The 14,497-nt window shown below is 37.3% G+C and overlaps 1 protein-coding gene across 3 annotated transcripts in view; it reads left to right on the forward strand.

The window, feature by feature from the left end:
* FSIP1 (fibrous sheath interacting protein 1) overlaps positions 1-14,497 on the forward strand; it is a 208,948-nt gene that overhangs the window by 180,789 nt on the left and 13,662 nt on the right. For all 3 annotated transcript variants that reach the window (XM_021097959.1, XM_005659760.3, XM_021097949.1), the window contains one exon: positions 7,414-7,924. In XM_021097959.1, the coding sequence (XP_020953618.1) occupies positions 7,414-7,924 (511 nt within the window). The remainder of the gene's footprint in view (positions 1-7,413; positions 7,925-14,497) is intronic.

Genomic DNA, 14,497 nt, shown 5'->3' on the forward strand with positions numbered 1-14,497 from the left:
ACCATTCAACCCACACCACAGATGATTGGACAAGTGATGAACACTTGAAAATGACTTTGTCAGTCTGCCATTGGTCAGTGACCAACTAGGTTATCTTGCTTAAAAATTTGGGCTAATAGACATAGAGACCATTGTCAGTCATTGATGGGTGGCAGACTCTTAAGGTGGTGTTGGATGCAGACCAGAGTTAATTCATGCTACCTAGGCAAGCCAAGATTGTAAGAGAGCAGAACCCATTAATAAGCAGGGAAAGCTAGTTAGCAGACAAGAGGATGCATTTGGACAAGCAGTTGAGTTAAGAGACCACAGGGACTCAGTAAGAGAATGATGAAGCATGTGGCTTTGGTTCCTGGTGGCTTCTCAGCTCCAGAGCCCAACAGGCCCTTTGCTACTTCATTTCCTGCCTGTTGATATCCACAAAATGCCTTCCTAGATTTTACATCAATGCTCACCTCTACTGCCTGAGATAAAGAGTTCTCCAGGCAAGCAAAGGCTAAAGGAGTTCATTACTTACCCCCTCTCCTTTTTTTAGATAAGGATTTCTGTTCCTTATGGCTAAGAGACCTTGCCTAAACTACTACTTAGGTGTTTCCAACAGTAGCTGCAACATAGAGTCGTAAACTTATATACTGGTAGTTAAGCAAAGGGTGGAATGTTTTCCAGTTGCTTAATTTAATGTAGACCTTGATGTCATTGAAAGCTATTTACAGCCATGCACTTATTGTTGATTGTTTAGGACATTCCAGCTTTCCACCCTTTTCTTGCTTGTGATAATTGTATTGGCTTTATAGGGTGGGTCTTTAGGAACTTGGCGTTTGTGGGGGGAAAAAAAAACAACTAGCATTAGACATAAGCTTACATCAAAGGACAAAATGGCCTCTGCTAGTTTCTAATGCTGGACTTTCTGGTTATCTGCAACAGAGACATAATCTTGATTGCCTTGTCAACAAACCCAGTGCCAAATAACTGGAGATTTTTATGGCTGGGGAAACTCCAGATAGATAGCATAAGAGGAGAGGCAGGGATGAGGTGAGGTAATCCACAGTCTGTGATCCACCTCCAGCAATTACAAGTCACATTCCCCATCAGATTTAGCTCCTATACCAAACTGGTATTTATCTGGGTGGAGAAGTGTAAACAGCAGGCACCCTGGGAATGGAGCTGGGGCTGTCTTTTTTTTTTTTTCCAGAAATGAGCTGAAGGAGAGGATACTGTGTAAATCCATGTAAGATACTAAGCTAGCCTGGGTAATCTGAAGTTAAGTGAAATAATCTACGGGAACAATTTTTACTTTATTTTAATAATAAATACATTTATTTATTTATTTGACTGTGCCCATGACATACAGAAATTCCCAGGCCAGGAATTGAACCTATGACACAGCGGTGACCTGAGCCACAGCAGTGACAATGCCACATCCTTTGACTGCTAGGCCTCCAGGGCACTCTAGGGAACAGGTGTTATGTCTGAGGGGATGGATAGAAGAATGAAGGTCAGTTGGTAAAAGGATACCAGACCACCTGACTTCACATCCCACCACCTAGTAGCTGTATAACAAAGGACGGGGTATATAATTTCTGGCTGCCTTGCTTCAACTTTAAAATGAGAATAATAGTATCTACCTCATAGGTTGGTTACGAATATTAAAGGAATTTTTTTTTTTTTTTGCTTTTTAGGGCTGTACCTATGGCATATGGAGGTTCTCAGGCTAGGGGTCCAATCAGTGCTACAACTGCCGGCCTATGGCACAGCCACAACAGCATCAGATCTGAGCCGTGTCTGTGACCTACACCACAGCTCACTGCAACGCTGGATCCTTAACCCACTGAGGAAGGCCAGGGATTGAACCCACAACCTCATGGTTCCTGGTCAGATTCATTTCTGCTTGCCATGATGGGAGCGCCAAAGGAATTAATACACATAAGATGGAGAGGGCAGTATCTGGCCCAGATTGGGTGCTTATTACACTCTGTAAGACATACTTGGGGTGCCAACAAGACCAGCAAGATGCATGAGAACTAATACAAGTGTTCTCTCTCTCTCTCTATTTTTTTGTGCTTTTTGTCTTTTGAAGGCCTCACCTGTAGCATATGGAGGTTTCCAGGCTAGTGGTATAATCGGAGCTATAGCTGCTGGCCTACACCACAGCCACAGCAACGTGGGATCCGAGCCGTGTCTGTAACCTACACCACAGCTCCCAGCAGCCCCGGATCCTTAACCCACTGAGCAAGGCCAGGGGTCGAACCCACAACCTCATGGTTCCTAGTCGGATTCGTTAACCACTGAGCCAAGATGGGAACTCTCTCTTTTTTTTCACTAATGAGAAAAATCGAAAACATTTACACTTTGACTATGGGGTGTGTGTGTTTTGGCCAAAACAAGAAAGAAGATCCATAAAAAGCCTACTAAAAGGATAATGGGAAAAGAGGGGCTTTCACAGAAACAGAGAAAATAGATTGGGCTCTGGTCTAGAAATATGAAAACTGAGATGCACTCTGATGAATTTTTTGAAGGACAGGAATAGCATGAATAATAACTTGTTTATGAAATACTGGAAAATTAGAACTGGCATGAAAGACGAATACTTTGAGGTGAAGACTTGAACAGATGGTTACTTGACTGTGCTTGCACAGTGAGTCGTTCAACTAGGGAGTTCACGAGCTCAGGAGTTTCAAAGCAGTCTGGATGTAGGGTATGGGTTATGATCCCTGAACTGTCAAGGGTCAATAGGGATGTTTGTGATGAGCACGTTTGGCCGGTTCAGCATTTGTAGGTAACTTATATTAATGTCATTCTTAGCCATTTAAAAACATTGAGCACCCTTCATTTGATTCCCACAAAATTGATTTACTAAGCTTGTCCTGTGGGCAAGGCTCTGCAGGAATTCAAAAGATGAGAAAGATGGCTTGTGTTAAAGGTTCTGATGTAGTACCACCCAGAAACACTGTAATGAAATTAATTCGAGGGCCTACTAAGTTCACTTTTACTTGTAATGTTATAAGACCACAGAGTTTTTTGGCTGTTTTTTTTTTGTTTGTTTGTTTGTTTGTTTGTCTGTTTTTTGTTTTTTTTTTGTTTTTTTGATTTCAGAATTGGTATTGTGAAGAAATTAAAGAAATAAAAGTTTTCTTTTTGTTATTGTTTCGTAAATTCTACCCAGGGTCCACTCTAAGGTCAACAGAACAGCTTATTCTTACATTTATTTTTAATTTTAGAGCAGTTATTCACAAAAAGCAATGTTAGAGCTAGAAGTTAATATAGTGATCATCTTCAATTCCTTATTTCATAGCTGCAGGAACTGGGTCTCTTAGATGACCTGCGCAAGATGGTAAGCTTGGACTGAAGCCCAAGTTCTAGTCTTCTGTGTTTTCTTTCCTATTGGGCTGCTTTCCCCAGAGGATCAGAGTGATTGTAGTTGAGCTCATTTCTGTGTATATGCAGACTCAAATGTGTTATGCTTTATCTTGGAGCACCCAGAAACAGATTTACTGTGAAACCAGTGAAGCTGAAGTTTCAAGTCCCCTTTTGTATGAACCTTGAGTGGGGAAAGGAAGATAGGTTGTATTCAGGAAACATTTCTTTATAAGCATTTCTAGTAAATGAGGGATAATGTAAGAGATGGACCTGATTTTCCAAGGCTCTGTTCATCTCTTGTGATCTTTTTTCATATTCTAAAGAAAAACTCACGTTTGTATCTATTTTCTACTTATAATTTTGTATTCTTTTTTTAAAAGAAGAATCCCCCACCCTGCTCCAAGACTATATAAATTTCAAGTTTTGTGAAATCTGGACCTGCCTCTGATGCCCAAAGATATAACCAGTTGGGAATTTCATTTTAATATTTCAGATTTTTATTTTTAAATTAATTTAATTTAAAAATTTTGAGGAGTTCCCGTCGTGGCTCAGTGGTTAATGAATCCGACTAGGAACCATGAGGTTGTGGGTTTGATCCCTGGCCTTGCTCAGTGGGTTAAGGATCTGGCATTGCCTTGAGCTGTGGTGTAGGTCGCAGACATGGCTCGGATCCCACGTTGCTGTGGCTCTGGCGTAGGCTGGTGACTACAGCTCTGATTCAACCCCTAGCCTGGGAACCTCCATATGCCGTGGGCGCAGCCCTAGAAAAGGCAAAAAGACAAAAAATAAAATAAAATAAAAAGAATAAATAAAAATTTTGAGTATATTTAAGTCACTTTTATTTTATTTTTTCTTATAATAATAAAATAGTTGAAGAAATCGTTGTGTTAAAATGTTTTAAACAAAAATGGTAGCTCCTTTCCCCATTCTTCCCCACTTCTTAGTTTTGCTCTCCGGAATCAACCACTTTTAATTCCCTTAGAAGTTTTCTGCTGTCATGGAACTCTATGTTGTTTAATAGTTTGCCTTCTTAATTGATCAGTTTATATCAATTTACAATGCCCTAAAGTTTTAATCAGTAATACAATGGAACTGTATTATTATATCAATTATATATTGACTTCCTGTAATGGTAGCCAAAGTTTTAACTTTGTTACTTCAGATATCCCTTCTCTCTCCTACCATTTCTCCAAAATAGTCAAATCACAATTTTTGGATACCCTAATCAAAACTATTTATATTATGATGACTGTGTAAACATTATTTAGAGCAAAAGCAAGTAGTATCCTATAATAACCTTTCTTGTACAACTTTTTTGTTTGTCCTAGAGTTAATAATTACCTTATTTTCTTGTGCTTAATTTTATGTTATCTATCTGAGAAACTACCTTTCCTTTCATTTCATATAGCTTTTTGATTTTCCCAGAGTTCATAATTGTTTTATTTTCCCTTTTACCTAATTATCTGTGTATCTAGCTAAATACATCATCAGAACTTCCAGGCATCTATCTTATCAATATTATTTGGGGGAAGTGATCAAACACATCAGATAATCTACCAATAACCCACCTCCCCCACTCTTCTTCCTCCCACCCCGCAAAGACCTCCTTCAATAATCTTTCATCCTCTTGTATGCAGTTTTTACCATTGCAGGGTCTAGAAATTGCATGTTAAGCCTTTAGTTTGGATGTTTGCTGAGGATGACCCTCTGTGGATCTTTTCTAAATCTTAGGTAGTCATTTGCTCATTATAAGCAGATTTTGAAAGTATATTTTAGTTATCCAGGGCCAAACAAGGACTGCCTTCATTTTTTAGTTGTCTAGGTTTACATAGTAGGGTGAAGGGAATGCTCCTGAAAATGAATAAATTACTACATCTAGATGTCTGAAATGTCTAGTGATTGAAAGTAGGATTTGCTAATATATCATTCAACTCCCATTTTTGACATGTATATTAACCTTAGGGTGAATTTCCTGAATTTTGAATCCCCAATGATTGTTAAGAGTATATTCCCAAACAATTTCTTATTACTCACAAACTCTTTATGGTACTTGCCATCATGAAAACTGGTTTTTAATATATGGAAGTTAAATGCAGTTTAAAACACATGGTTATTTTTTAAATCACTCAATGAATTTATTACATTTATAGTTGTACAATGATCATCACAATCCAATTTCATACATCTCACAACCCCAGTGCATCCCCCTACCCCCTGAACTGTCTCCTTTGGAAACCATAAGTTCTTCTTTTATTTCTTTTTTTTCTTTTTCTTTTTTTTTTTGTCTTTTTGCCTTTTCCATGGCCGCTCCCACGGCATATGAAGGTTCCCAGGCTAGGGGTCTAATCGGAGCTGTAGCCCCTAACCTATGCCAGAGCCACAGCAACGCGGGATCCGAGCCACCTCTGTGGACCTACACCACAGCTTGCGGCAATGCCGGATCCTTTGCCCACTGAGCAAGGCCAGGGATTGAACCTGTAACCTCATGGTTCCCAGTCAGTTTTGTTAACCATTGTGCCACGATGGGAACTCCTGGAAACCGTTAAGTTTTTCAAAGTCTGTGAGTCAGTATCTGTTCTGCAAAGAAGTTCATTGTATCCTTTTTGCAAATTCCACAAGTCAGTGATAGCATTTGATGTTGGTGTCTCACTGTCTGGCTGACTTTACTTAGCATGATAATGTCTAGGTCCATCCATGTTGCTAAAAATTCTGGTATTTCGTTCCTTTTAATGGCTGAGTAATATTCCACTGTGTATATGTACCACATCTTCTTGATCCACTCCTCCTAAAACACATATTTTTAAAAAGCATGATATAAAATTTATTTTACACACTACTTTTATTAGTTGTGTTAGAAGGATTACGCAGCAATGGGGAATTAACTATACCAGGCTCAAAAACAACTCCCCCTCAGTACTTTATAAATGTAGAATATTTGGTTAATTTTTGCTGTTTACTACAAAGTAGGCCCATAGCATTGTTTTAGTTTACTGAAGTAGAAATGAAGGCCATTACAATTCACGATTAGGTTTTTTATAAGGACTTTTTGTTCTCAGGTAATTCATTCTCCTTTAAAAGAAGATTATAGTGTTGTCATAAATAATCCACTATGTAAATCAGGGACAGTGCTGATTCTTTCAAGAAAGAGAAAATTTTTTCAAAGTCTTTCAATATATTTTAATCAGATTCCTTTTTGAGACTGTTACAGTTCAAGTAGCATGCTGTTCAGTTGATTCTTGTAGAACATAGCTCTTTATGTTTGTTTATTTTATTTCCTGAGAATATCACTGGAAATGTGTTTTTAAATCCCTAAGATATTGGCTGAAACAATCAGCACTGATAACCTTTACAAGCAGAGATTAAATGTGTATGATCAAATCCTCCTCCCAGAATGTACTGCTATTGGAATGCCCCTGGCCTCTGTCTAGACCTGTGGTGTTGAACCAATTACACATCTCAGGATATACCTCCCCTTCACCCTTCCTTTTCTGTCTTCGGTCGTATTGTCTGCTGAAAGTTGTAGACAGACATAGGAGGTGAATCTGCCCCACTGGTCTGAGTTTTTAGGAATTGGGTGGTGATAGGGTTCACACTCAGGGGTAGCGAGAACAGAGAAACACCTCCTGGAGATGATGGCAGGATTCCTGGCTATTTATCAAAGATAAATAGCTGTATGACATCAATGTGAACCTTGCTTGATGCCCCAAGACTCAAAAAATTGAAGGTGCTTTTCTAATATCTTCATTTCAGCTCAAGGTTCTTCTGTATGTGGAGAAGAGAGTCTTGGTAGTTAATTTAGTGCAGCAGTTCATTTCCATCGGTGTTGTGGGACTTTCTCCTGGATTTTAGTATGTGTGATTGATTCTAAACTTATTCTCTAGGCATGTTGTATATTTCCTCTGCAATTTTGGATACTTCAGAATGAATGATTTTGCTATTGGGTGTCTTGTGTAAAGGGTTTCCTGGGACTTAACGTTTATATTGTATTACTGGAAGCATACCAGAAATCAGTGTTTACTCAATCAGTTGACAATGAAAACTTTTTGTTTGTTTCATCAGTTAGATTCAACATCATTTCTCTCTGAGGAACAGTTAAGATGTCTTCTGGATGAATGCACATTCAAACACAAATCCACGATGAGACTCTATTCAGAAAGAGAAGAGAAAAAGGTTGAGGATATAACACCTGAGTTCCCCCAGCTTTCCAGTTCTATTCTGTCTGAGTCACTAAACGGGTCAAAAGCAAAGGTCAAAAGCACTGAGGTGGAAGATGTAAACATCCCTGAGAACACAGAATGTGAAATATCTAGAGGCTACTACCTCACCAAAGCCTTGACTGGGCATTATATGTCACAATCTCTTGTCATCGAAGCAGAGTATATGAAATGCCTCCAATCTTCTGAGGACAAGGTTATTAGTGACACAGAAGACTACTTTATGTCGAAGACCCTTGGCATTGGGAGACTGAAAAGGCCCTCCTTCTTGGATGATCCACTGTATGACATCAATGTGAACCTTGCATCCGAAGACCAACATCTGAAACTCAGCCCTCCAGAGAAACCAAAACCAGGTCAGGCTTGGAGAATGTGTGTTTTGATGAATAATTCTTACTAAACACCTCAGTATAAATGCATTGGAGTTTAAGAGTAGGGTAAGGAGGTATGCTTGAAAGTCACAGATGGGGTCAATTAAGAGTGTGCTAATATTAGAACATATTTATTAATGTTCATCTGAGATCAAGGTTGAGGTTAGTACTCTGATGAAGTACATTATTCTTTTTTAAAAAAACCTTTATGGAAGTAAAGTTGATTTACAAGTGATAATTTCTGCTGTACAGCAGAGTGATTCAGTTATACATGTGCACACATTCATTCTCCTTCTGGTTCCTTTTTTTACATAAATTATCGCAGAATACTGTGTAGAGTTTGGTTACCAAAGGGGACAGGTGGGAGGGGAGGGAAGGCCTAGGGATTTGGGATTGGCAGATGCACACTATGGTATACAGAATGATTGAAGTACATTATTCTTAATGGTAACTAATACATATTCTTGATGGTTATCCAGAAAACAATGTTGATTTTGGAGGAAAAGAGAAATTAGTTTGAATGAATATAAATAATTTGAGTAGATTTGCTTATTATTTTAACTTCCAAAGTTCAGTGATGAAAATTTATTCCAAGGAATGCATTTGTATAGTGTTATGTATCATTGTGGTTTTATTAGTTTCTGTGTGCAGACTTCCCATCTCTGGTACTTGTATATTGCTAGTTGTTTTTCTTTTTAAATTTGGTCCAGGAGTTCCCATCGTGGTGCAGTGGTTAACGAATCCGACTAGGAACCATGAGGTTGTGGGTTCGATCCCTCGCCTTGCTCAGTGGGTTAATGATCCGGCGTTGCCGTGAGCTGTGGTGTAGGTCGCAGACGCGGCTCGGATCCTGCGTTGCTGTGGCTCTGGAGTAGGCTGGCAGGTACAGCTCCGATTAGACCCCTAGCCTGGGAACGTCCACATGCTGCAGGAGCAGCCCAAGAAATGGCAAAAAGACAAAAAAAAATAAAAAAATAAAAAAATAAAAAAATAAATTTTGGTCCAATATGGCATCTTGCAATGATACAGTGGTACAGGATACAAATACTATGGGCTGTTTTTGACACAGACAACATTCAATTGTTTATCTTTGTCAGAAGTCTAACATAGTCTGTGTTATATTTATTGAGTCTATTTAAACAGCTTCAACTTTTTCTCTCATGTAGATTACACTAAAATATATTTTCTAGTAAATCTATGCCTATTACCTATTAAATCTATAATATATTAAATCTGAGCTAACTCCTCAGCCCCGTATTTCTAACTGCCATCTGAATGTGGCCTCAAATTGATTTTCTCATCCTTGCCTCTCAACTCAGATTTTCCTCTTGACTTCTGATTCCTCAGTCACCCATGCTTAAAATCTGAGTCATCATTGAATCCTCCCTTTCCCTTGTATCCCACTTCCAATATTCAAATCTTGTTTGTCCTACTCCTGAGGTGTCTCCCTTGCCCATCCCTCCCTTGCTTTTCCTGCCACCTCAGCTGGACTGGGGTGACAACCCTGGGCTCTCCTCTCTTCCTGCTGATGTCCACCACCTATACCAATCCCTCCCGAGTGCAGCTCTGATCACACCCTTCCCAGCTCAGAAAGATTCTCTGGCTCTCTTCTGCTTATTGAATGAAATTCGAATTCTTTCACTTGTTTCAAGGCCTCCACAATCTGACCAGAATTTCTCTTTGTAATCAATCTCTGTCTAGTGCCCTAGAGGTTATTCAGGTTATAGCTAATCTGGGCTCGGGATTTCTGGTACTTTCCTATGTCTCAGCTGTTGCTCAGGCCCTTTTCTTCTCAGAAATGAAATTCCACAAGCTATACACAGTTTTTACCCAGCAACAGGGTTCACTTGCAACATGCAATTCCATTAAATGGGTGTGGTCTGCCTTCTCCCACCAATGATCTTCATTTAATAAAAAAACTAGGAGAACTTTGTTCTACTCTAGAATTGTAGTGTATTTTCTTTCTTTTTGGACGGAAGGTTTTTTTTTCTTTCTTTCTTTCTTTCTTTCTTTCTTTCTTTCTTTCTTTCTTTTTTTTTTAATAGGCTTTATTTTTTAGAGCAGGTTCACAGCAAAATTGAGCAGAAGGTATCAAGAGTTCCCATATATTCCCTGCCCACACATATGTAACTTCCCTAATTAACAACATCTCTCACAACAGTGGTACATTTGTTACAATTGATGAACCTACACTGACACATCGTAATCACCCAAAGTCCATAGTTTACTTTTGGGTTCCTTCCTGGTGTTGTGGATTCAATGAGTTTAGACTAATGTATAATGACATGCACCCACCATTTTTATTAGAAAGAAGGTATCCACATTTCCTTTTTGTCTCCTGTAATAAAACTTACTAAATTGGGTGTAATGATTTATTGTATGTGGGGTTTCATTCCTGTGGAGTCAGTCTATGGGAGGTTTAGAACAGCATTTTGCTAAGATATGACTTTACTTCCCTGTGAATGGCAGTCACATCTGTTTCTGAGTAAAACATAAAAAGATGAAATGAACTAGAACTTAAGATGACTTAATGGAAAGGAGCTATTCCTTTAAGTTATAAGGTGAGTATTTGTAACTTCAGGAAATATGCCTCTGATGGTACCAGATAATCCTAGTGTAAGGTTATAATGACCCTATGAGAATGGAGGATTAAGATGGTCTAGATGTGATTATGTGAACCGTATTTTATTTTCTGTTTATTACATAATAAACCTTAAGTAATAGGACCTACATCACTATTTTGAGCGCATGTCAGCATATCTGAAGCTAGAGTTTTTCCTTTACTAACCTCAGCATTTATGATTGTTAAAATAACTTGAATAATTAATTTATTCAAAAACATGAAATTTTACATTATGTGCTTTATGCAAAAGTGAGCAGCAAAACTGAATGCTAAACCAGTTCGTTGGCAAAAGCCCTTTAAAGATGTAGCTGTAATGAGAAATTGCACTGTGTTCAGCTATTACATTATATCCCTCTCTTCAGAGGATTAAAAGTTTCTAGGGTGGAAACTTTAAAAGTTTAAAACTTTTAAAATTAAAAGTTTCATTTTTTTAAAGGTATAGTTGATTTACAATGTTATGTTGGTTTCAGGTGTACAGTAAACTGATTCAGTATTTTTACAGATTATACTCCATCAGTAGTTTTTCAATATAATGGCTATACTTCTCTGTGCTTTATAATATATCCTTGTTGCTTATCTATTTTATACATAGTATCTTATATCTCTTAATCCCATACCCCTAGCCTGCTCCTCCTGGCTTTCCTCTTGCCTCCGGTAACCACCACTGGTTTGTTTTCTTTATCTGAGTCAGTTTCCGTTCTGCTCTATACATTCGGTTGTACTAATTTTTTAGATTCCACATGTGATATCATATAGTATTTATCTTTCTTTGACTTTTTTCACTAAACATAATATTCTCTAGGTTCATCCACATTGCTGTGAATGGCAGAATTTCATTGTTTGTTATGGCTGAGTAATATTCTATTGTATATACTGATACTTTTTTTCTTTTTTCTTTTTATGGCCACAACCACGGCATATGGAAGTTACCTGGCTAGGGGTCGAATTGGAGCTGCAGCTACAGGCCTATGTCACAAGGCATGGCAACATTGGATCCAAGCCACATCTGTGACCTACACTGCAACTCTTGGCAACACCAGATCTTTAATCCACTAAGTGAGGCCAGGGATCAAACCTGCCTTCTCACAGACACTATGTTGTGTTCTTAACCTGCTGAACCACAGTAGGAACTCCACTACTTTTTATCTGTTTATCTGGTGGTAGACATTCAGATTGCTTCCATATTTTAGCTGTTGTGAACAGTAGTGCTGTTATGAACATTGAGATACATGTATCTTTTAGAATTAGTGTTTTCATGTTTTCAAGGTAGAGACCCAGGAGTGAAATTAGTGGTTCATATGGTAGTTCTATGTTTAGTTTTTTTGAGGAACCTCCATGCTCTTTTCCATTGTGGCCTCACCAATTTATTACATTTGTACCAACAATGTACAAGGGTTCCTTTTTCTCCATATCCTCTCCAACATTTGTTATTTGTAGACTTTTTGATGATAGCCATTCTATCAGGTGTGAGGGGATATCCCACTTTGATTTGCATTTCTCTCACCATCTTTTCATGTGCTTGTTAGACATCTGCATGTCCTCTTTGGAAAAATGTCTGTTCAGATCTTCTGCTTATTTTTTTTATTGGGTTGTTTTTTTTTTGATATTAAGTTGTATGAACTGTTTATATATTCTGGATAGTAACCCCTTGCCAGTCATATCATTTGCAAATATTTTCACCCATTCTCTAGGTTGTCTTTTTGTTTTGTTGATAGTTTCTTTCATTGTACAAAAGCTTTTAAGTTTAATTAGTTCCCATTTGTTTATTTTTGCTTTTATTTCTTTTGCCTTAGGAGACAGATCCAAAATTTTTTTTTTTTGCTACAAATTATGTCAAAAAATGTTATGCTTATGTTGTTCTCTATGAATTTTATGGTTTATGGTCTCACATTTAGGTCTTTAATCCATTTTGAGTTTATTTTTGTAGATGGTATGTGGAAATGTTATAATCTGCATGTAGCTGTCCAGTTTTCCCAGCACCACTTATCAAAGAGATTGTGTTTTCTCCATGGTATATTCTTGCTTCCTTGGTTATAGATGAATTTACCATAGGTGCATATTCTGTTCCATTGATTCAAGTACCTGTTTTTATGCTAGTACCATTCTCTTTTGATTACCGTAGCTTTATAGCATAGTTTGAAGTATGGGAGAGTGGCACCTCAGCTTTGTTCTTTCTTAGCAAGATTGCTTTGGTAATTTGGTTTTTTGTGTGTGTGGTTCAGTATGAATTTTAGGATTATTTGTTCTAGGTCTGTGAAAAATGTCATGAGTATTTTGGTAGGGGTTGCATCAAATCTATAAATTACTTGGGGTAATATGGCTTTTTTAACAATATTAATTCTTTCAATCTGAGAGCACAGGTTATTTTTCCATTTCTTTGAATCATGTTCAGTTTCCTTTAGCAACGTTTTTATAGTTTTCAGAGTATAGGTGTTCCAACTCATTGGTTAAGTTTATTCCTAAGTATTTTATACTTTTTGATGTGATTTGAAAGGAGATTGGTTTTTAAAAGGAAAAGCTTTATTTTTGTTAATTCATTATTAGTATATGGAAAAGCATCAGATTTATGTAATGTTGATCTTGTGTCCTGCTGCCTTGCTGAATTCATTTATTAGTGCTAATGGTTTTTGGGTCAAGACTTTAAGGTTTTTTTTATAAAGTATCATGTCATCTGGAAATAGTGACAGTTTTACTTCTTCCATTTCAATGTTGATGCTTTTTATTTCTTTTTGTCTCTGGCTAGTACTTCCCATAGTTTGTTAAATGGAAGTGGCAAGAGTAGACATCTTTGTTCCTGAATTTAGAGGAAAAGCTTGCAATATTTCACTTTTGAGTACGATGTTAGCTATAGGTTTGTCATAATTGGCCTTTATTATGTTGAAATAGATTCCTTCTGTAGCCACTTGGATGAGCTCTTATCATGAATGAATGTTGAATTTTGTCAGATGCATTTTCTGTGCCTGTTGAGATAATCATGTGATTTTTATCCTATCTTTCATTAATGTGGTATTTCACATTGATTGATTTGCAGATATTGAGCCATCCTTGAATCTCTGGGTTAGATCATGGTGTAGGATCCTTTTTGTGTATTGTTGGGTTTGGTTTGATAGTATTTCATTGAGGTTTTGGGTATCTATATTCATCAAAGATATTGGCCTGTAATTTTCTTTTTTGTAATGTCTTTGGTTTCAGTATCAGGGTGATTGTAGGCTTGTAGATGTACAGAATGACTTTGGGAGTGTTTCACATTCTTCAATATTTTGGAATAGGTTGAGAAGGATGAGTATTAGTTCTGGTCCTGGACTTTTGTTTGCTGGGAGTTTTTTTTTTTAATTACAAATTCAATTTCACTGCTAGTTATTGGTCTACTTAAATTGTCTGTTTCTCCATGAGTCAGCCTTGATGGGCTGTATGTTTCTAGAAATTTGTCCATTTCTTCTAGGTGGTCCAACTTGTTGGCATATAATTTTCATAGTATTCTCTAATGATTTTTTATATCTATGTGGCATTGGCTGCTGTTTCTTCTCTTTTTTTTCTTATTTTGTTTATTTGGATTCTCTCTTCTTGATGAATCTGGATAAAGTTTTACCAATTTTATTTATCTTTACAAAACCCCCCAGCTCTTGGTTTCATTGATCTTTTCTGTTTTTTGTTTCTATTTTATTTCCTCTTTGATCTTAATTATTTCCTTCCTTCTGCTAACTTTGGGCCTTGTTTGTTCTTCTTTTTCTAATTCTTTTGGGTGGCAGTTATATTATTTATTTGAGATTTTTCTTATTTCTTGAGGAAGGCTTGTATCTATGAACTTCCCTCTTGGAACTGCTTTCTTGCATTCAGTAGATTTTGGAGTGTTTTGTTTCCATGTTTATTTGTCTCTAGGTATTTTCTGATTTTTTTCTTTGATTTCTTCATTGACCCATTGGTTTTTAAGTAGC

This window comes from Sus scrofa, chromosome 1 (genome assembly GCF_000003025.6).
Source record: "Sus scrofa isolate TJ Tabasco breed Duroc chromosome 1, Sscrofa11.1, whole genome shotgun sequence".
Classification (NCBI taxonomy): domain Eukaryota; kingdom Metazoa; phylum Chordata; class Mammalia; order Artiodactyla; family Suidae; genus Sus; species Sus scrofa.